This window comes from Chenopodium quinoa, unplaced genomic scaffold (assembly GCF_001683475.1).
Source record: "Chenopodium quinoa cultivar QQ74 unplaced genomic scaffold, ASM168347v1, whole genome shotgun sequence".
Taxonomy (NCBI): domain Eukaryota; kingdom Viridiplantae; phylum Streptophyta; class Magnoliopsida; order Caryophyllales; family Amaranthaceae; genus Chenopodium; species Chenopodium quinoa.
The window spans coordinates 7,482,332-7,503,923 of record NW_018742484.1 but is presented as its reverse complement, the minus strand read 5'-3'; the positions used below and the strand labels follow the sequence as shown (position 1 = coordinate 7,503,923).

At 42.6% G+C, this 21,592-nt stretch overlaps 4 protein-coding genes across 5 annotated transcripts; 2 read left to right on the top strand and 2 right to left on the bottom strand.

Annotated features, from left to right (window-relative positions):
• Positions 1-1,886: 1,886 nt before the first annotated feature.
• Positions 1,887-5,176, bottom strand: LOC110719652 (high mobility group B protein 13-like). Of its 2 annotated transcripts, XM_021898631.1 has the most exons (10): positions 4,523-5,176; positions 3,995-4,114; positions 3,596-3,867; positions 3,368-3,473; positions 3,165-3,230; positions 2,898-3,068; positions 2,704-2,795; positions 2,519-2,603; positions 2,262-2,407; positions 1,887-1,957 (listed from the first exon to the last, which is right to left on the bottom strand). In XM_021898631.1, exons 1-10 carry the CDS (start codon positions 4,979-4,981, stop codon positions 1,924-1,926), a joined length of 1,551 nt encoding a protein of 516 aa, XP_021754323.1. In that variant the 5' UTR covers positions 4,982-5,176; the 3' UTR covers positions 1,887-1,923. The 2 variants fall into 2 exon arrangements, with proteins under 2 accessions (XP_021754323.1, XP_021754322.1); XM_021898630.1 differs by lacking the exon at positions 1,887-1,957 and having other exon boundaries at positions 2,013-2,407; positions 4,523-5,065.
• Positions 5,177-5,472: 296 nt separating this feature from the next.
• Positions 5,473-13,376, top strand: LOC110719237 (protein MAIN-LIKE 1-like). The gene is made up of 3 exons (XM_021898136.1): positions 5,473-5,541; positions 12,209-13,260; positions 13,325-13,376. Exons 1-3 carry the CDS (start codon positions 5,473-5,475, stop codon positions 13,374-13,376), a joined length of 1,173 nt encoding a protein of 390 aa, XP_021753828.1.
• On the top strand, positions 13,311-14,393 carry LOC110719288. The gene is made up of 2 exons (XM_021898173.1): positions 13,311-13,918; positions 14,071-14,393. Exons 1-2 carry the CDS (start codon positions 13,442-13,444, stop codon positions 14,191-14,193), a joined length of 600 nt encoding a protein of 199 aa, XP_021753865.1. The 5' UTR covers positions 13,311-13,441; the 3' UTR covers positions 14,194-14,393.
• Positions 14,380-16,712, bottom strand: LOC110719236. The gene is made up of 3 exons (XM_021898135.1): positions 15,779-16,712; positions 15,068-15,688; positions 14,380-14,993 (listed from the first exon to the last, which is right to left on the bottom strand). Exons 1-3 carry the CDS (start codon positions 16,710-16,712, stop codon positions 14,380-14,382), a joined length of 2,169 nt encoding a protein of 722 aa, XP_021753827.1.
• Positions 16,713-21,592: the final 4,880 nt, after the last annotated feature.

Sequence of the window (21,592 nt, the reverse complement as noted above, 5' to 3'; positions counted from 1 at the left end):
TCGGTTTAGATTTGGTTCGGTTCTTAAACTGTTTAACGTTACTCGGATCGGTTCGGTTTCGGGTTTACTAAAATGCGGTTCGGGTCGGTTTTTGGTTTCAAAAAATCGGTTTTTAATCGCTTCAGTTCTCATTCGAATCGGTTCGGTTTGACCAGTTCGGTTCGGTTTTTTACAGTACTAGCCGTATAGGAACAACGGAGGCCTAAAAGACAATGTTTATAAGGCGGGGTGAAAATATATATAACTAGGTTATTCTTGTACGATGCACAATCAGATTAATCTTTATTGTAATTTATGTTCAGTTGCATTTCATTGTATATGAAGATTTTAATTAGATATAAAAATAATTTATATTTAAGGAAATAAAAAATAAAAAATAAACCACGATCAACATCAAATAAATTAGGTATGTGAAACTATAATTTAGGAGGGAAACTTAGTTAATTGAATTTTATTTAGACACTTATGCATACATTGAAGTCAAAAGTGTAGATTAAAAAAATAATAATAAAAATAAATCATTAATAATTGATGACATCACACGTAGAATTGATTTTAATGTAAAAATGACACGTAAGATAGTTTGAGGATTAATGATATCATCAATGTTTTGTTTTAATAATAATTAATACTTCCTCCGTTTTTAAATACTTGCAACACTTTCCTAAAATAGAAATGTCACAATACTTGCGGAAATGATTTTGGCACACCAAAAAGTGATTTAGGCACACCCATTGTGAGAGCACAATTTTCTATATCCCTCTCAGATGGAGGTGTGCCAATATCAATAATAGGTGTGCCAAAATCAGTTTCCCAATACTTGTTACTCACTATAATTGGAAAGTTATTTTAGGGAAAAGTTGTACTATCTTCCTTATTTAAAGCACATGGGCATACGACCCACTAAAATATACTCCTAACAACCTATCACCCCATTGTAAAATGTATTAAATTACGTGAACCCCATTTTTCTTAAAAGGATAATTGGATTTAAAGGATAATTGGATTTAAAAAGATAATTTTATGATGAAATTTGTAATAGGAAACACTAAAAAAATATCCGTTTAAATTAATCAAATCTAATGTTTTGGTCAAGAATTTATAGCAATTGGATGTAAGAAGTAAAGAAGAATGAAGTATTTCCTTAAAATAAAAAAGAATGAAGTGTGGCGGAGGACTAGGAATATTTACAAGTTGGTATTAGTTTATGTTTAATAATATGACATAGCAACTTAGCAAGTGGCAACCACGACTTTGTCATAGTCTTAGATCTAGAAGTACAGATTTAGCCCTTTGACAACGCACACAATGGTCAAGGTCAACCAGTGAAACATTTTTGACAAAATTTTTAAGTGTGAATTCAGATTTTTTATTTTTTATTTTTTTTGTGGAGTAGTAGAGCAATATTAAGTATAGTATACAATTAAAAAACAAAAATATTTTATTCAATTAATTACAAAGTGTTTGTTAAGCACATGTTGATACTTGAGTAATACGGTACGGATTATTTAAAAGTTATTTAATTTTAAAAGACAATGCAACAAAACAATTCAATTTCATATTTTCGATAAAAAGTTGTAAAATTGTAGCCATGATAAACTTGTGATGAAGGAGATTTTTCCGATAAGCCTCAGGTAACCCCTGTATTAATTGTCGTTCAACTCGTTCCACACCTGATATTGTTTAGCACACATAATATCCATAAGATGGAATGCCGTCTAATTAATATCCACTACATGATTATCACGCGTGGGGGGCAAAACTTCCTTTGTGTCTCCACTCTCAACGAGACCATTTTCACACGAATGTGTATTGCCTACTCCTTTGACTCAATTTTTCTATACTTTTCAACTCCTTAAACAATAATTAAGTGGTGCCTTTTTTTATGAACTCTCAATAAGTTTATAAACTTATTTGAAGAGTTTATCTTGTTCTTGTTCTCGTCTGTTGGCTGTTGCTGTAAAAATAAACCAAGTACAATGAATTAAATAAGCAAGAAATTTATGCAAGAGTAGTTGATGGTAGGTTAGAAACCAATTTCATTAGATGATCAAATCACTAATACTAGTTTTAAACAACCTACTGAAATCTAACATTTAGCCACCAGTTGAACAAATAGTTAATCTAATGTGACTAACTACACAAAGGTCAACCTGAGCTCATAAATTCAATGCAAGATGTTCAACTATACAGCTTGAACATCAATGCAAATTAAACTAGGATGTTATAAGACTATCATTTGCTGCCTTCTCATTCCACACCTTTTTCTTGCTTTGGTTTCGGCTTTGGCTTCGGTTCCGGTTTTGGCTTCGAGCTGTTTGTTGTATTCTTCCAGCTCTTTCTTGTATGCTACCATGCTCTCAGCTGCCTTCTCACTCCACACCTTTTTCTCCTCTTCACTTAGTTCCTGTGATTAACATAAAATAAATCATCAATTTGCTAAGTTTCAAAAAGTATGCATTTTTCATGTACATTATTAATATGTTATGTTGTAAGAAGAGAACATGTGAAAATTTACCTTCCATTTCAAAGAAATAAGTGCATTGATGGTGGAGTAGTTAGTTTCAGACCGCTCCTTAGTCAGATTTTTCCTCTCTTCCATACTGCATTTCAATGAGAAACCAGTTTAACATTTAACATCAAATTTTAAAGCTAGTTTCCTTCTCTTAATCTTCAACAACGCGAGCTCGAAAAATGATTCACCTGAACAGAAAGAAAGAAGATGGAGGCCTTTTTGGCTTGTTTGGATCAGTGATTTTCTCTTCCTTGTTCTTCTTCTTGATCTCCTTGGTTTTCTGCAATCATAAACCGGAGTTAAAACAACCCTCAAAGCCATATTACTCACATATACCAGCAAACAAAAGATACATTTTAAGAATGAAAAAACAGTAATCAACCTTGATGATGTTCTCAGCCTTTTCTTTCTTCTTAAGCAGCTGTAAAGCCTCGACTTTCTGAATTTTCATGAATTCATCCTCTTCTTTTTTCAAGCTGGCAGCTTCTTCGTCTTTCTTCTGTTTGTAAACTTCCATCTCTTGTTGGTACCTTTCCTTGTTTATATTTGCTGTCTGATAAAAATATTGTCAAAACAGAACTAAAATGAATAACAGAAAATGACAAGACATATGATGACTGGTTTTTGTGATGTATTAACAGAAGCTAACCTTTTGGTAAGGTGTTTTTTGCTCTTCTGACATGTTTTTCCATTCTTCACCAATGATCTTTGATGCCTATCAATCACATACAACACAGTTTAGTTACTCTTCTGAATTTAGTTAACAACAAGTTCAAATTACAATATCCACATGAAAATCGATTTCTCAGGTGGAGGGAGTATATTATAGATTTTGAACCATAATTCAATTACCTCAAGCAAATTATGGCCCTTTTCAAGCAAATCAGCTCGCCTCTCGTTCGAGTACAGGAAGAAAGCACTCATTGGTTGTTTTGGCTTCAAAGGGTCCTTCTCCTTCCTGAGATTTCAAGAAATAAATAAAAATCCAAGAGTTAGCCAACTTTAATTCAATTAATCCAAGTGCAAGCAAACAATATTACAGACAAAAGGAAAAAAAAAAAAAAAGAGAGAAATCAATACTTGGTTTTTTTGGTATCCTTGTCTGCTTCTTGCTTAAATTCAAGGTACTGATTAAGCAGCTCCATTGCAGTCTTCTGCTTTTGCTCTTCCTCTAACAATTTCATTGCTTCGATTTCGCGCTTCTCTTTGCTGACAATCTGCAAATAAGCTTCCTTGTCAGCTTGATACTTCTCCTCATATGGCTTCTTCTCTTCAGGAGTGAGGGTCTTCCACTTTGCACCCATTATGTTTGAGACTTCCTTGAAATCTGCATCAGGGTTCTCTTTCTTGATCTAAACCATAACACAAAAACCCAATTTAAATGGTATAAACTATATATAATCAGTTTATAAAATATATGGTGGGATGAATTATACGGAGTATATGATTATGGTCCAAAAATGGGGTAAATATATTTACCTCATTCCATTGATCTTTGCACCATAAGGCATATGCTGCAGCTGGCCTTTTCCTCTCTGAGCAATCCTTCTTTTTCTTCTCTTTCTTCTCTAATTCTTGGTCTTTTATGTTGGGCAGAGTCTGATCATAAATCACAATTGATGAATTTTATCAAAATCAGAAAATTTCCAAATACAAAACCCTAAATTGAAACGAAATTTGATAAACACATTCGAAATATATATAAATCAGAAAACCACAAAATTCAAAACTCTAAATTGAAATCCAGACTTATTATCGCAAGAACAAGCATAATCCAATGTGTGAATCCAAATCAGAAACCCTAAACTGAACCCAAATTACTTGCAAGAGCAAATACATTTCAACTTATCACATTCATCAAAATCAGAAATCCCCAAATTCAAAACCCTAAATTGAAACCCAATCAAACCCCCAAAATCCCAATCAAATTATTAACAGCAAAAACCCAGAATTCTCAAATTTTACTCAAAATGTGACTAAATTTAACTGAAAATTAAGAAAACAAACCATAGTAGGCTTAAACTCCTTCATCTTCTGCAACTTTTTGAGCTCCAACTGAAGCTTCTGCTGCTCTTCCTCTTTCCTCTTCAGAATCTCATCTTTCTCCTTCAACATCTCCTCAGTTTTATCCTTCTCAATCTTCATTTTCTCCAACATTTCTTGCATCTCTTGCAAATCCTTCTCAAAATCATTAGTCTCCTCACCTTTCTTCGCCTTCGCTTTCGATTTTGCCTTCGATTTCTTCTTCTCAGACCGAGGATGAGAGAGAGTTTCATTGTTTTCCTTGGTCAAATCAGATTCCGGCACCAATGCCGGCATATCCACCGAATCAGATGGTTTCCCAGCCAAAATGTTAGCCTCATTTGTTGATGGGTTCTTCTCTTTTAGGGCTTTTCTGCTTCTTCCCTTCTTCGTCGGAACTGGGTCGGAAGCCATTGGAAGATTGGATGTTGCAGTGGCAGCCATTGATGATTAGAGGAAATTGAGTTTGAGAGATTTTTGATTTTAGGGTATCTGGTAATTTTGAATTTGGGGATGGGAAAATGGTGGGGTTTATAAGGGAGATGAAGGAGTAACGGTCATATTTTTGGTTTTCAAATTCAAATTTCATATCAAGGTGGAAATGTGGAATAGTGGACCGTTAGGGGGTATCAGGGCTGATTTTTGTTAGGTGTTGTTAAACGCGTTCGCATTTTACTAGGTGACGTTCACATTTTTTACATGAATTTCTAAAATTGCCCTCCGCATATAAATACTCGATAAAGTAAGTAAGGGCTTTACGAGACATTTCCCATCTCACAAAATCACTCTTTGACACTTTCTCTCTCTAAAACCTTCCAAAAAATCTGAAATTTTGAAAAAAAAAAAAATCAGAATTTTTTTTTAAAAAAAAAACCAAAATAGTTGAAGGCTACTCAAACACAAGCAAATCTTGCAATCAAACGTTGAATCCGACAATGGCAGACCGACGGAGAATTAGGCTGACGTTTGGTGGTCGGGGTGGCGGCGTTAGCGGCAGCGAGCCGGTGAGTTTTTTTTTTTTTTGTTTTAAATTTTTGAATTTTGAAAAAAAAAATTTTGGACAAGGGGACTTCCGCCCAGAAATTCCGGAAGTTCCCCTGGACTTCCGGAATTTCTGGGCGGAAGTCCCCTTGTCCAGAATATTTTTTTTATTTTTATTTTTCTGTTATTCCCCCTTTTTCTTTTTTTCTGTTTTTCCCTTTTTTTTTTTGGTTTTTGTGTTTTTCTGTTTTTCCACCTTTTTTTTTGTTTTCTGTTTTTCCTTTGTTTTTTAATTTATGTTTTTCTTAATTTTTTTTTTGTCCTCGATTTTGTTGATTTGGTGCATGTTTTAATTTGAAAATATTTGTGTCCTTCATATTTTTTTTTTTTTTGAAGTAATTTGTGTCCTTCATTTGTGGCATTAAAATAATTTTTTTCTTGATTTAGTTTTGCAATAGTTATTGTTTCGGGGTTTTCTGATGTCCTGCGGGAGAGTTACAATTCCGGGACTGGTATCCTTGCGCCTGTACCTGCAAAACAACGGAGACTCCTTGTGGTGGGAGCTCCGCCTCCAACGGTCAAGTTAGTACTTGTTTGAGGAGTAATAAATGCGGAAAGTAAAGGTGGGAGATCTGGTTCCTCTAGGGGAGGAGTGATCAATGTGTTTAGACTTCTCTAGGTGAGAGTCATCAATTGCTGAATCCCCTTTAATGAGGATTAATTAAGTATTTATAGTCTTGAGAAGCGTGCCAATCCTAGGTTTAGGTTTACCAGGGCAAATTGGGCTTCTCTCGGACTTTGGGCCTTGGTGGCCATTTTACCTATTTGGCATATGGGAGGCCACGTGGCGTGGCCTGATTAGTCCATATTGGACCTCTTAGGGTGACAAGTGGCGGACGCTGATTGGCCCACGTGGTGGACACGTGGCAGGTCCGGATTGGTCCATTTGTCATGGGTAATTTTTACCCTAAACATTTGCCCCTCGGAAGGAGTAATTTCTCTTTCCAGGAGGGATTGCTCCTTTCGAAAGTTAGACCCTCGAAGCTTTGCTAGGTCGGCATCTTGTCTAGTTCTAATGGGAGATGGACTTGATTAACTTAGAAAATTTTGATACCTTGGGCGGTATGACATTTTCAAGGTTAATCAATCATAATAATGATTGCCGCCGAACTAGACAGATGCCGATTCTTTGCCCCACTATGCAGATAGCCCCTGATCAGGTGGACTGTCAACTATTGCACAAGGGTAAGCATTTAGCATTATTCGGTCGTTGGCCTCTTTTGTTTGAGTAGTAGGGAAGCCAGGCGGCGGGGGCCGGATAGTCCCCTTGATTCGCCAAGTTTTTCTTGGCTATTAACTCAAAGGTTGTTAACCTAGCAGGAGTAGTGGTTGAGAGCCCCTGTTTGCTAAAAACAGGTGGGCGACTCATACCTTTTAGGCTCCATACTAAGTTTGAGAGAGTGACTATGAGTTAACATGGGAGTTACTCAGTCTCCGTCACACTCTAGCTTGAGTAGTAGAGGTACCAGGCGGCGGAGGCCGGCTGATCCCCTTGATTCGCCAATGTTTGTTGGCTATTAACTCAAGGAGTGGTTACCTAGTAGGAATAGGGGTTTGAGTGCCCCTGTTTGCCAAAAAACAGGCGGTCTACTCAAACCTTTTAGGTTCCATACCAAGTTTGAGGGAGTGCCTATGAGTTGACTTTGGTGTTACTCAGTCGCCGTCACTCCTGCTTGAGTAATAAAGGTACCAGGCGGCGGAGGCCGGCTGAACCTTTTGATTCGCCAATGTTTGTTGGCTATTAACTCAAGAGGTACCCCCTGCATTTATCCCAAGTAATACAGGGGGTCATCCGACTCAGATGTCAACTGCTACCACTGGTTTGGTTAGTGATAGAGTTATCCTTATCTCAAAAACGGCTACGTGGTTGTCCTTGGGGACAGTCGTCTAGGTGCCGTGTACTTAGTTTATAGAGCAATGTTCCACCCAAAAGGGAGCTGCTCTCTGCGACGAATTTCATCCGGAGGGATGCCGCCGGACGCCTGCTATTATGTTGGGACAGGTCGTATTAGTTTAATTTTAAGGGAGGATCAGTCGGCCTGGCGCCTGGGCTGATCATCGGGCCTGTGGCCTTGGTTAGTTCTTGGCGAACGTAGGTGCTAAGTAAGAAGAGGGAAGCCGCTTGTTTAGGCACATGGTCGGCCTGGCCCTAATCATTTTTAGCTAAGTATAAGGGGGTGGTTGTCTGTTTTGGAAACAGCCGTCCCTTTTCTATGGAGAGTGGCCGACTGTATGTCTAGACGACATGCCCCTCTGGTGGAGTAAAATAACCAATGGAGAGTAGCCGCCCATAAAGGTACAGGCGGCATGCCCCTTTGAAGATAAAGAGTAAAATACTCAATGGAGAGTAGCCGACTGTAAAGGTACAGGTGGCATGCCCCTCTGAATCAGTATCAAGTATTGAAAACATTTCAAGTGTTAGAGCAGATGGATCACCTAGTTCCCTTCCATAAAGGATGGATGGTGTTATTAATGAGAGTCGGCTGCTTTCATAGCTACGAGACTTCATTGTATAGGGGGTCGGCTAGTATTCATGCCGCTTTTCTTGCCTGATAGACTGTCATGCAAACAAGTGGAGGTAATCCACGAAGAAAGACGGTCTTCAATAGAGTGCCGCCTATGCTGCCTGGTTTAATAACCTTAGGCAACATTTTTTAGGGCATCTTATACTTTTTTTTTTATCATAATAATGATTGAGGCCGCCTAAACCAAGGCTACGAAACCATGATAATCATACCACCAGACATTCGGCATGCCGCTTGCTTTCATTTGGCAAGACATCCAATCTTCTCAGCTTCAAAATCACGATGCATGATCATAATGATGTTGGGCTTAGCATAATGATGCTAGTTGTACTCGTACCCATGATAATTTTCTTGATGATAATTTCTTTCGTGTAACAGCCGGCTGTTTAGAGCTGGCAGGCCGGGTGCTTAGTGGCTGGGTTGGGGCCGGCTGCCGCCTGCTGGCTTTGAGGAACGATGCCTAGGAGACGGTTGTTCAAGCATAGGTGTCATAAAGCTGGCTGTATTGAGGCAGTTGGGAGCCTTGTATTTTGACGCCTGCTTTCATTAGTTTAGCGAGGACACTAGGTGTAGTTAAACAGCCAAAGGCTTGACTAGCTAGGTGCATCTCTGTGCTCAACCACTAATGTCGGCTGTAGCCTAAGGCCGGCTTGGCTTGTGCGGGCGCCTCAATGGTGGAATGGCAACGAGGGCCGCCTATTCTGAAAATTTACAAACGACTTCTCAAATTCAGGCGTCCATACCCATCTTGCGTATCCAGCCATGCATAACATTCTCTCGTTCTCGCATATGCTGCTTTATTAGAGCTAGCTTGAAGTTCGACATTGAGATATCGTCTTGCACATTCTCAAACAAGGAACTTTTTGGTGTTAAACGGTTTCGGACACCATTAATAACCAAGGTGCGTAGCCGGCAACCGAGAGTTTGAGTTCAACATTTTACTTGCATTTTACTTGAGTTTGAGTTTGAGCTCATGCCTTTTCAACCAAGTGCCGACTGTTTTAGGTGAGTCGGTGTACTTAACACATGCGCCTGGCTGGGGCTGGGCTGAACGCCATCGGCTCTCAGCAATTTAGTTGGTAAGCTAGGCAAGTGATACAATTGGTGATAAGGCCGGTTTATTTTGCCATGATGTGTCGGCTGTCCTCATAGCGTTCTTGCCAATTATATATTAGTCGCTGTTCATTAAAGAGTGCCGGCATCTGGCTGCTCCCACAAGGTAAGTTTACTCGCCCATCGCCATATCTAGATGGTCTTCATACACTAAGTGTGAACGGTACACACTCAATCATACGCTTGTCGCTTGTATTAATCACCATAATGGTTATTGATGGTATGATGCTGCTGCTTGTATGAGAGAAAGGGGGGTTTGTTAGCTTCTCTTGATGGCTTAACAGCCGGTGGTACAGTGCTTCCCCTACATACATACAGCCGCCTACTTTGTACATACACACGAACTCATTCGACTCGGCATTTAGAGTCGCTTGTTCTTGGAGTGCCGTTTGATATTCTGTTGTTTGCCCATGATACTTCGAGATTCAAGAATCACTTAGCTTGAGGTTACATGTGGAGCATGCCGGCTTCTTTCATGGTTACGAGGACTTGTTTGTTAGCGTCGTACCGCAATCGGCTTTAGGAGTGTTACACAAACGTCATTTCTTCAAGTTCATCTAGCTTTCTCAAGGCTATCCTCATTTATCACTGGCTGTTTGATGGCTCGGATTAGGTTGGCTGTTTTGCGGCCGTGTTGTCAAACACCTTATACTTGATGCTATACGTACACTTGATGCTAGTTGTTTAAATTTAACCAACCAAGCTATACGTACACTTGTTGCGTTTGTTGTGAAGGTCGCCTACTTTAACATGGCTGGCTGCCTCTTGCTTGATAGCTTGAGGAACGATGCCTAGGTGCCGCTTAGGATACACAAGTGAGTTGCTTTCCCATCTAACTTTACACTTGTCTTTTCTCATAATGCAAGTAAGCTAGCTTCTCTATATAGAAAATGAAAGACGAATAGATAATGGACAAGCTTGTTCCACTAATTAATAAAATAGTTAATAAACTAGTGGAGTTTTGCCGCCTGACATGATCCCCAAATTGAGTGGACCAGCTCATAAAGCATAGCAAATACTTGGGAATTAATGATGGCGTTTATGGTGTATTGGAGTGTGAAATTAGTTGGCTTTCGTTGCAAGTAGCACAGCCCCACTCAACAGATTTAAAGAAACAAGTCGCCCTTTTTTTTCTTTTTTTTTTTAATTCAAAATCATAATAATGATTTGATAATAATAATAGCCTACAAGCTTGACCATCCGACTCCTGTTATTCGGCCGTATGGCGTTTGTGGCACATGCGGGGCCGACTAGTTTTTATGGGATCCAGACCGATGGGAGGTGCCGCCTATCTGGCTCTCGTAATTTGATTGGGTATACCTCATGGAGGTATTATGCAGACTGTCTTGAAAATCGGTAGTAGTGGCCGACTCTGACAGTTGGTGATTCTTCTTTTGCTCGATTATCATTCGAGCATCAGAGTATGTTTTCCTTGATCAATCCAGTTGAATAAGGCGGATGGGCTTCCTCTTCCCTAGAGAAGGGAAGCGGTACTTTGTTAGGTTGATCACTGGCGCCTCTCTCCCCTTAGGTCTAGGGTGAGTAGTCGCCTCCCGATCCTTTGCAGGTTCTTCCTCCCAGATTGGGAGGGTCTTCTGGCCGACTGTTCCTTTGCAGGAACAGGCACCCTTCTATTGATCAAGTCTTGGATCTCTCCTTTGAAACTACTCATGAGGTCCATGAGTTCATTCCTGTTTATAGGGGCAGATCCCTCGGCCGCCTGTTGATGATCAGGCGGCGGGCTGGCTGGTTTACTAGATTTAGCCAGGTAGTCTCCCCGTTCCCTCCTTTCGATGGGACGGGTGCGTCGAGCTCTGAGGGACCCGTCAGGGGCCGTGTGAGTCTCAACTTCATATTCTTCGTCGGTATCCTAGTCTGACTGGACCAGGGGGTCGTCCATGGAACGCTTCTCACTTAGAACCGGTACATACTGTGATACCATCTCGAAAGTACTCTCCCCACAGACGGCGCCAAAATGTTTCGGGGTTTTCTGATGTCCTGCGGGAGAGTTACAATTCTGGGACTGGTATCCTTGCGCCTGTACCTGCAAAACAACGGAGACTCCTTGTGGTGGGAGCTCCGCCTCCAACGGTCAAGTTAGTACTTGTTTGAGGAGTAATAAATGCGGAAAATAAAGGTGGGAGATCTGGTTCCTCTAGGGGAGGAGTGATCAATGTGTTTAGACTTCTCTAGGTGAGAGTCATCAATTGCTGAATCCCCTTTAATGAGGATTAATTAAGTATTTATAGTCTTGAGAAGCGTGTCAATCCTAGGTTTAGGTTTACCAGGGCAAATTGGGCTTCTCTCGGACTTTGGGCCTTGGTGGCCATTTTGCTTATTTGGCATATGGGAGGCCACGTGGCGTGGCCTGATTAGTCCATATTGGACCTCTTAGGGTGACAAGTGGCGGACGCTGGTTGGCCCACGTGGTGGACACGTGGCAGGTCCGGATTGATCCATTTGTCATGGGTAATTTTTACCCTAAATAGTTATTGATATGTAATTTTTGTTGATTTAGTTTTACAATAGTTATAGTTTTACAATAATTATAGTTTTACAATAATTATAGTTTAGCATTAAAGTAAGTTTGTTGTTGCTATGTATTGTTATTGTTATGTAAATTTGGTTTGGTTTGTATTGGTTTTTGCTGCTTTTGTTGTTATGTATTATGGTTGTTTACTTAAATTGTTGTTATTGTTATTGTAATTGTTTTTTTTTATTGGATTGTCGTTGTTGCGTTTAAATTTTGGCAGTTTTGTGGTTAATTATAGTTTTGATTTGGTCTGTTATTGTGTTGAAAAAATTATTTGTAGTGTGTTAGTGTGTTGTTATTGTTAGTAGTGTATTAGTATTGTAAGAATAATATTATTGTTATTATTTGTAATGCTATTATTATTGTTTATTTGATTTGATTTATTATAGTTTTGATTTGATTTTTTTTTACTATGAATTATTATTGAAATATGATTCTGTACTTATTTTTTTAATGCAGATTGAGGGTTCTGGTCCTCGTCATGCAAGATCAAGACGTTTGAATGCGTATGTTAGGAGGGAGTTAGGTGGTGCAGGACCTTCACATGCACCGTTTCAGCATGAGCAGCAGTATGGGACTGCTGGTGCTTGGTCGGGGGAGCACCAGTCACAGGGGAGCGCCCCCATGTATTCGTCTACTGGAGTGCCTTCATCATATGAGGATGAGGATGAAGATCGAGGAAGTCAATCTGCTAGAGATGCACAGTACGACCCTCAGGATTACCGTACTGTGTATAGGGGTGACCATGGGAGATATGTTAGCAGTAGTGAACCAGGTCAAGATTCTACCAGCTCGTTAGAGTCATGGGTGGTGCAGGAGCCGATGTCAGGTGGGCCTGAGGATGGTACCGTTATTCCGAGTTTTGGGGGTCACGTGTCTGCCTACATATGGGGTGGGCAGGAGCGAAACATGCTGCGGTGTTTGAGCAGGACACATTTGTGTTCTGAATTGGGTAACTGGCGCGCTCGTCTTCCGTCGGAGCACCTGGAACCGATTGATGGCACTGGTCTATCTCATTTACCCGGGATCATGTTCCGGCGATTTGACTGGCCCTTAATTTTTGCTTTTGTTGAGAGATGGCAGCCAGACACGAACACGTTTCACATGCCTTTTGGGGAGATCACGATCATGCTGCATGATGTGTATCATATTCTAGGGCTTCGTGTCGACGGTTCCATGGTTTCCACTACTCCTAGCACAGACGTTTTACAGGACGCGTGCTCGGTTACCTTGGATATGACTGAGGAAGAGCTGAATGAGAAGTGCGGTACCAAAACCGTATGGCAGGGTAGTGGGGTCCTGACTGAGAGGATAGTGGAGTCGACCTTGGAGGCGCAAAGGCCCTTCAGTTTCCATTACAGGGCGACCCTGTGGTTAGTACTCGGCGGTTGTTTGTTTTTGGACAAGAGTGGAAACCGTACTCATCCTTCCTTCCTTAACGAGCTGTTTGTTGAGGATGTTCAGAGTAGTGAGTACTCCTGGGGTTCTGCTGTGCTAGCATACATGTACCGGCAATTTGGTACAGCATCACGAAGAGATGCTGATTCTATCGTTGGCTGCCTTACGCTTCTGCAGGCGTGGATCTACGAGTACTTTCCGTGTTTCCGGCCTCAGCAGGGGACCTTGACCAGAGAGCTTGCTATTCCTCGTGCGTCCGCCTGGGATGTTGGATCGGGGTGCCCTAACAAGAGCATGGAGCGCCTTCTCGCTTTTCGGGCTAGGTTGGATCATTTGACTGACAATGAAGTTAACTGGCTACCGTACGGAGTTGATCCAGCACGACGCGTGCCTGCTACTCTTTTCACTGGCTGCATCCAGTATCGTAGCATCATTGAGCCATACATGCCTGATCGAGTGGTTCGGCAACTTGGATACGTCCAGGGCATTCCACCAGCCATTATCAGGCCTGAGAAGGCTAAGAGACCGACGAACTTGAAGATGTATCGGGTTGACTTTCCGTTAGAGACGACATCTGTGATGTGGACTCGGTTTGTCCCTGGTATGTCTTTTAGTGTCGTGGTAGGTGCCCTCAGCAGACTTGGTGGTGGTGCTCCTACAGTCGGTCCTGGTTACATGCAGTGGTTGTACCGATTTTCTCATCCACGTGTTTCTCCAGTTGCGTCATCACATGAGAGTCGCACACTGCCAGAGAGAACTAACACGGATTACGTAAGTAGTTGTATTTTTTGGTATAATTTAATAAGTTGCTATTTTAATATGTTGTTTATAATATGTTGTTTTTAAAATCCGATTTTTTTAATATGTTGTTTTTTTAAAAAAAAACTTGTGATTTATTTAATATGTTGTTTTTTTAATTAAAGTGGATGGGTCGGTCTATGGAGGTCATCAACAGGACCCTGGAGGAGTATCCGAGCCTATCGCGTGATACAAGATCAATGGCTGAGGCGCTACGAGCTTATTGGAGGGCGATGATGGGGTTGTGAACTTCCTGTGTTTTTTTTATTTCCCTTGTACGCATTTCGTTTATGTACTATTTATTCGTCACGTACTTTAAGTATTGAACAACTGTTTTGGTGGTTTTGTAAATATTTTGTTTAATTAAGTTCAATTCGTTGCAAATTACATAACGACAACTGTTTAACATAAATGAAAGTACAACAACATGTTCACTATCTAATTAAGGCATCCCGCATGTTCCTTCTAGCTTCGTAACGCTGATCCCAACTGTCAACACTTGGGTCGTGGTGCTCAGTCCACCAACCTGCAACCGGGGGAAGTGGCGAATCAGGTGCAAGTTCAATACAAATAAAATGTGAGGCCCCAACTGTAGCGATGACAAACTCTCGCTCCGGTGCTGTGACCCCCCTTCTTGCCCGCAACGGCAATATCGTGAGGCATGGGTAGTAGCAAGTTGGTGTTTGGCCTACACCAAGAATAATAACCGCTGCGTTGAACCAAGTCGCAATAGGAAATAAATCTTGTATTGCAACCATCCAATGACGGGAATCAACCGCCCCACCGTCCCATCGAATACGCTGCACATTGATCTCAAGTCTTCCAAGCCCATAAATCCTCTCATATAAGGCTCGATAACCGAGGACCTCATTCGTTATTGTCTCTCGAGCGTCATACCATCGACCTTGATCACCGAAGAAGAACTCGGCCACACAACGAAACCCACAGTTCCCATCGCCAATGACATCCTTCCATCCTGTGATGTAAGGCAACATCGGCCCTGGAAGCATGTGTCGATAACGGCTTTGGCTAATGTCGTTTACATCTCCTGCACAAATGTAGGTTTCAGTTAATAGTTTAGTGAACGCTGATTTATGTGAAAAACACAACACTCAATCGTACCTGTTTGTCGTGCGCCGCGTTCAGTGTGTTGGCGGTTTACATGTTCAAAATAAGAACGATCACGTCTTGTATCATTGTTTCTTGGTCGACCACGAACCCGGTGGTTTACAGCAGGCTCTCTGAGATCGGAATGATCCGGATGCAGCTCCTCTTCAATGATGCAAGACACGTTTCGAAGAACAGCAGGATCACTATCAAACACCTCCTCCATCAGAGAACGAAAATGTGCGGCATCCTCGGTCGAGTCATTGTCAGGCACCGTCCCACCATCTCCAGAACCAATAACCAAGGTCCTCCAAAACGGGTGAATTTGCCTTATGTACAATCCTGTCCCAGCAGCTAGCGAATCATGTATTTGGCATGCACAGGGAAACCCGTGGGTCACACGCATTGCACATCCACATCGTTCGTGCACTTGATAACTCAGCTCCCTCATCCTCCTTGTCTCCTCATCGAGAACCTTCAAACAATGCTGAGACACCTTCCCATTTATACGTGACAGTGGCAATTGTCGGTACTTTTGACCTATCTTCGACCTAGAAGCCTCCAAACCATTACGAATTGCGATGATTTGATTACCAATGTGGCTATGAACTCGAGCCCATACGGTATCTAAAGAACCTGCACATTACAAAGAAAAACCGTTATGATTTGTAACTCAAATTCCTAAAATAAAGTACATACATGAAGTTCAATAATCTTACACCAAACCTGTCGAGGAATCAAACCACATCTTCACGGCCGAATGTTGGCTCTCAACTCTGCAAGTGCTGGTGTTTCCATAATGTAGAACTTGGTTTGTCCAAAATGTCACGAACTTCGTTTTATGACAAAGCCATGTGTTCTCTACATATTGTATCACTGCTGGAAAACTTGCCCACTTATCTTTCATGTTTTCTACAGCGGCCTCATAATCTTCCTCGGTTGCAGTGTCCATGATACGTTTCCATTTTCCGTTTTTGAAAGACGCACCGATTTTGTTGCTTTTGAACATAGCAGTGACCCGAGCCTCCATGTCTTTGTTAATGTGCCATCGACAAAGTAAGTGCGAGGTTCCTGGAAACACTTCCCTCAATGCAGCACATAGCCCAAGCTCACGGTCTGTCAAGAAAACCGACGGCTCCTTATTATACCCAATCACGTCTCTCAACCTCTGCAAAACCCATTGATAGCTTGTCGTGCTCTCGTTGCGCATGAACACGTAAGCGACGAGAAAATTCTGATTTGTTGGTGTCACGCTAACTATCTCAAAGAACGGCATCCCGTATCGGTTAGTCTTGTAAGTGAAATCCATACCGATCACATAGGCGTACGTCCGTAGGATGTCTACCATGACTGGATGCGCCATAAAGACGTGCTGTAAAACGCCTTCATCATCGGACATGACCCAGTAAACATACTGACTCTGTCTCGCCAAATGTAGAAATTGCTGAACAACTCCTCTCCCATCAGACATCTCCTCTCTGAAGTCATTCCGGCAGTTGTAGATGTGTCTGATGTTTGGATGATCATCAGGAAATTGCTCCGCAATAGTCGCCATGATGTTACGTGATGCAACCTTAGACTTCATCATGTCACGCACAACCTGCTTCGCATTCGGGCTCAACCCACTAATTTTACGATGACCCTCTGGATACGCAATCATTGGATGGTTGTGGGTCCCAGTTACATCATCTTTCGCCCGGATAAACCAAGTATTGGTGACGAACTCGTAACATATCTTGATGTAGAAAGGACAACCAATGCCCTTGGTTTTGGTGTCCTTCCGAATTGCGTTCTCAAGATCTCTCGGCTTACTCCTGTGTCCCCGGTCACATCTTAAATATCGAACTGGTCGACCATCCCTCTATTTGTTGAAAGACGATTTCACCAAAATAAATCCCAGATTTATTGCAACAGCATCCGCCCATGTAACTGCATCGTCAAACGTTAGAAAAACCGTGTCTGTCACAAAATGTGCACTGTAATTCACAACGTCACCGTCGTCTTCAACCTCCGAATCCTATCAAAATAACAATACAAACAAATAAAAAACGCAAGGATTACTATTTTAAATTTAACAATAATAATAACAATAATAATACAAATAATCATAATTTTAATAAAAATAACAATAATAACAATAATAATATTAATAGTATTAATAGTAATAATAATAATAATAATAATAATAATAATAATAATAATAATAATAACAATAACAATAATAATACTAATGATAATTAGTTAAAGGATTTTTATCCACCAATCAGCATCCGACACGTGGGCCAGCCAGGTTTCGCCACGTGTCCTTCATGTAGTCCAATAGGAGCCTGCCACGTGTCATCAAGAGATTCGTCCTCCTTGGACCAATTGCAATGTGACACGTGTCCACCCATGCCAAATGGGAAAACCGGCCAACAAGGCCCAATCATTGTGGGAGGCCCATTCAGCCTTAGGTTTAACCTAAACCTAGTACTGGCACGCATCCCAAGGCATATAAATATGCCCATTAATCCTCATTAAGGGAGAGGACGCACATTTAACACTCTCACCTAGAGAGACCCAATTACTTTTATTTCCGCATTAATTACTCCTTAATCAAGTACTAACTTGACCGTCGGAGGCGGATCTCCAATCGTCCGGAGCATCCGTTTGTTTTGCAGGTGCAGGCGTCCGGTTCCAGTCTCAGAATTGTTACTCTCCCGCAGGACATCAGAAAACCCCGAAACATTTTGGCGCCGTCTGTGGGGAGAGTACTTCTGAGATGGCATCCACGTCTGTACCGACTCCTGAAGAGAGGCGTCCCCTGGACGACCCTCAAGTTCAGTCGGACCATGATACTGAGGAAGAATTTGAAGTTGAAGCTCACACAGCTTCAGACGGGACCCTAAGGGCCCGACGCACCCGACATACCGAAAGGAGAGAACGGGAAGATCTTCAAACTGGACTCAGTGATCCAGCCGGCGCACCACCTGTTCAGCAGCAGCCGGCTGATGGGTCTGCTCCCATTACAAGAAACGAACTCATGACCTTCATGAGGGGCTTCAAGGGAGAGATTCAAGAGTTGCTCAACAAGAAGCCGCCTGCTCTGGCCAAGGAGCAGTCGGCTAAGAAACCTTCCTCTTCAGGGAACAGGAAGCTTGTTCAAGGGCGAGAGGCGACCCCTCATCCTAACTCTAGGAAGTGGGAACCGCATGTCCTTGATTTCACAAAGTACCGCTTTCCTACTCCAGGAAAGAGGAAACCTGTTCGTCATATTCAGGCGGACGGGTCGAAGAAAACATACACAGATGCTCGGCTATTGCTAGAGCAGAAGGAGAATGACCGATTGTCAGAGTCGGCCTCTACTTCAGAATTCCAAGACAGTCTACGCAATACCTCGATGAGGTATACTCATTCGCATCATGAGAGTCAGTCAGGCGGTACCTCCCGTCAGTCCGGCTTTCATAGTGACCAGGCGGTACCAAACTTACCATTTTTACCGCAACAACAATATTTTTTGCAGCCACCTCTGTTTGGAGGGCATGCAGCAAAGAATGTTTAACCTATGGACTGGCAGCTACGGTTGCTTAGACTTGGGGAACAGCCGTCGGCCTTCTCCAAGGAAATTACTGAAGCCGCTCAGCCGGCCAAAGTGAAAAATGTATTAGTAGGCGCCTATGACGGCACTACTAACCCAGAAGACCATTTGATGGCATTCACCAACCTGATATACCTTCAAGGGTTGGATGATCCCACTTGGTGCAAGTGTTTTCCAGCGACTCTCAAAGAAATCTCACAACAATGGTTCGGCAACCTGCCGACTGGTTGTGTGAATAACTTCAGGACGCTTGCTTACTTATTCACCTCCAACTTTGCCATGAACATACCTGCGAAGAAGACGACCCTTGATTTAGGAACGATTCAGCAGGGCGAGAAGGAGGGGCTTCGTTCTTACATCAAGCGGTTTAACCTGATGAGAATACAGATTCAAGGGTTACCGGATGAGGTAGCCTATACTGACTTTTTCAGCGGCCTCAAAGACGGGTCGACATTCAAATTTGATTTGGTTCGAAAGAGGGTGGCGACTCTTCAAGAGGCCTTGATTGAAGCAGAAGCCTATATACAGGCGAATGATCTTTGTAGTACGGGAAAACAGTCGGACGGGAAAAGGTTCGATAAAAGAGAAGAACGACAGAAACAGTCGTCGAACAAAGATGAGAAGAAGAGAAAAGAGGTCTGGGCGGTTGATTCCTCTAAACAGCCGGCCCAGAAGAAGAGGAAAGAATTCAAACCATACTCCCCAAAGTATGCGTTTAACAAGGATAGCCAAGCTATCCTAAAGGAAATCAAGGGACGGATCTCAATAGAGAAGCCGGCCCCCATGAAGGGTTCTGCGAGCAACCGGAACCAAGAAAAATTCTGTGATTATCATGAAGATGTTGGTCATCACACCAACGAATGCATCAGTCTCATGCGGTATCTGGACCGCCTGGCTGAGCAAGGCGATCTTGACTCTTATGTCAAGAAATCTACGGGGAACACTTCCTCGAAAAAGCAGTCGGCCGAAAAGAGTCAACAGGCCGACAGCTCTGATACAGATGATGCAGTCGTCTGCACCATTGCAGGCGGCTTCTCAGGAGGCGGGCCCACTATTAGGGGCAACAAAGACAATATCAGGCGGCTAGACGTAAATTCCGTTCACCAAGAACGACCCTCCAAATATTCATTTCCTGAGATTGTCATCACTGAAGAAGATCTAGGAGGGGTAAGGGGGTCGCATAACGACCCTATCGTTATTGAATGTAAAGTGGCCAACCAGAGAGTTGGCCGAATCCTTATAGATACCGGAAGCTCCTCAGATCTTATCAGTAGCAAATGTCTGTCAAAACTCAAATATCAGACTGATTGCATACATCCGGCATCCCACCCTTTAGTAGGGTTTGGAGGAGGAGTCGTCCACCCAGTGGGACGAGTGGATTTACCCATCCGCCTGGGTGAAAAAGGGGAAGGACGACACATGGTAGTCCGGTTCCTGGTAATAGAAGAACTCTCGGCCTACAACATGATTCTGGGGCGACCAACCCTGAATAATTCCAAGGCTGTTATAATCCCATCTCTTATGTTGCTCAAGTTTGAGAGGGATGATGGAACAGTCGGGTCCCTAAGGGGAGATCAGAGGATGGCCCGAGAGTGCTATCTCTCGGATATCAAGCCCACTGTTATGGCCGCTGGGTCAAGTGGTGGAAAAACAGACCTTGACAATGTCAAGGAGAGTGCGCCTGTTCAAGAAGCAGGCGGCAAGAAGAGAAAGGCAGCCCAGACGGGGGCCGCAAGAAAAGACAGAAAATAGCAATCATTGGCAGAGGAGCGGTCGGATGAATTCCGTCCTCAGCTGGCTGGTGAGCATACGGACCTGATCTTAGACGACTCGCGTCCTGACCGAACAGTCAAAGTTGGGACGACTGCTCTGAGAGTCCTGGGTGACGACTTTCACAAACTATTGAAAGAATACAAGGACATCTTTGCATTCGAAGTCCACGAGATGCCAGGCATTAGTCCTGACCTGGCGGTCCATAAACTGGCTGTGGATCCGAAAAATAAGCCGGTAAGGCAGAAGAAGCGGAACCATGGCGAAGAAAGAAGTCAGGCGGCAGCCGCCGAAGTTAAAAAATTACTTGATGCAAGGTTCATTCGGCAATGTTACTTCCCAGACTGGGTTGCAAATGTGGTGCTTGTTAAAAAGTCGAATGGCACCTGGCGAATGTGTGTAGACTACACAGACTTAAACAAGGCGTGCCCCAAAGACAGTTACCCTCTGCCTAAAATTGATAACCTGGTCGACTCAACAGCCGGCTATGCTTTGATGAGCTTTATGGACGCCTACTCTGGTTTCCATCAAATTCCTTTATGGAAGAAAGATCAGGAGAAGACGGCCTTCGTCACTGATCAAGGGTTATACTGTTACACGGTCATGCCGTTTGGTCTTAAGAATGCCCCGGCCACCTTCCAGCGAATGATAAACACTGTGTTCTTTGATTAGATTGGGAGAAACGTCGAGGCATACATTGATGATATGATTGTCAAGTCTAAGCTTCAGATAGATCATCTGTCGGACCTCCGAGAAACTTTCGCCACACTCAGGCGGCACCATGTCATGCTCAATCCCAAGAAATGTGTATTTGGAGTTGAGTCTGGGAAATTTCTCGGATTTCTTATCAATCAGAGAGGAATAGAGGCGAACCCTGAGAAGGTGCAGGCGGTCATCGACATGCAGTCGCCTCGTACCGTCCGAGAGGTTCAGAAGTTAACAGGTTGTCTGGCGGCCTTGGGAAGATTTCTAAGCCGATCAGGCGACAAATGCTTATACTTCTTCCAGGCCATTAAGAAGAAGGCAAGGTTTGAATGGGGGCCGGATGCTGAGGCGGCCTTCCAGAAATTGAAAGTTCACCTGCATTCCTTGCCGAGGCTGGTCAGCCCTTTGCCCAAAGAAGTACTCTACATGTACCTGGCCGTCTCTGATCATGCGTTAAGCGCTGTTCTTCTTGCTAAAAGAGACGGCTG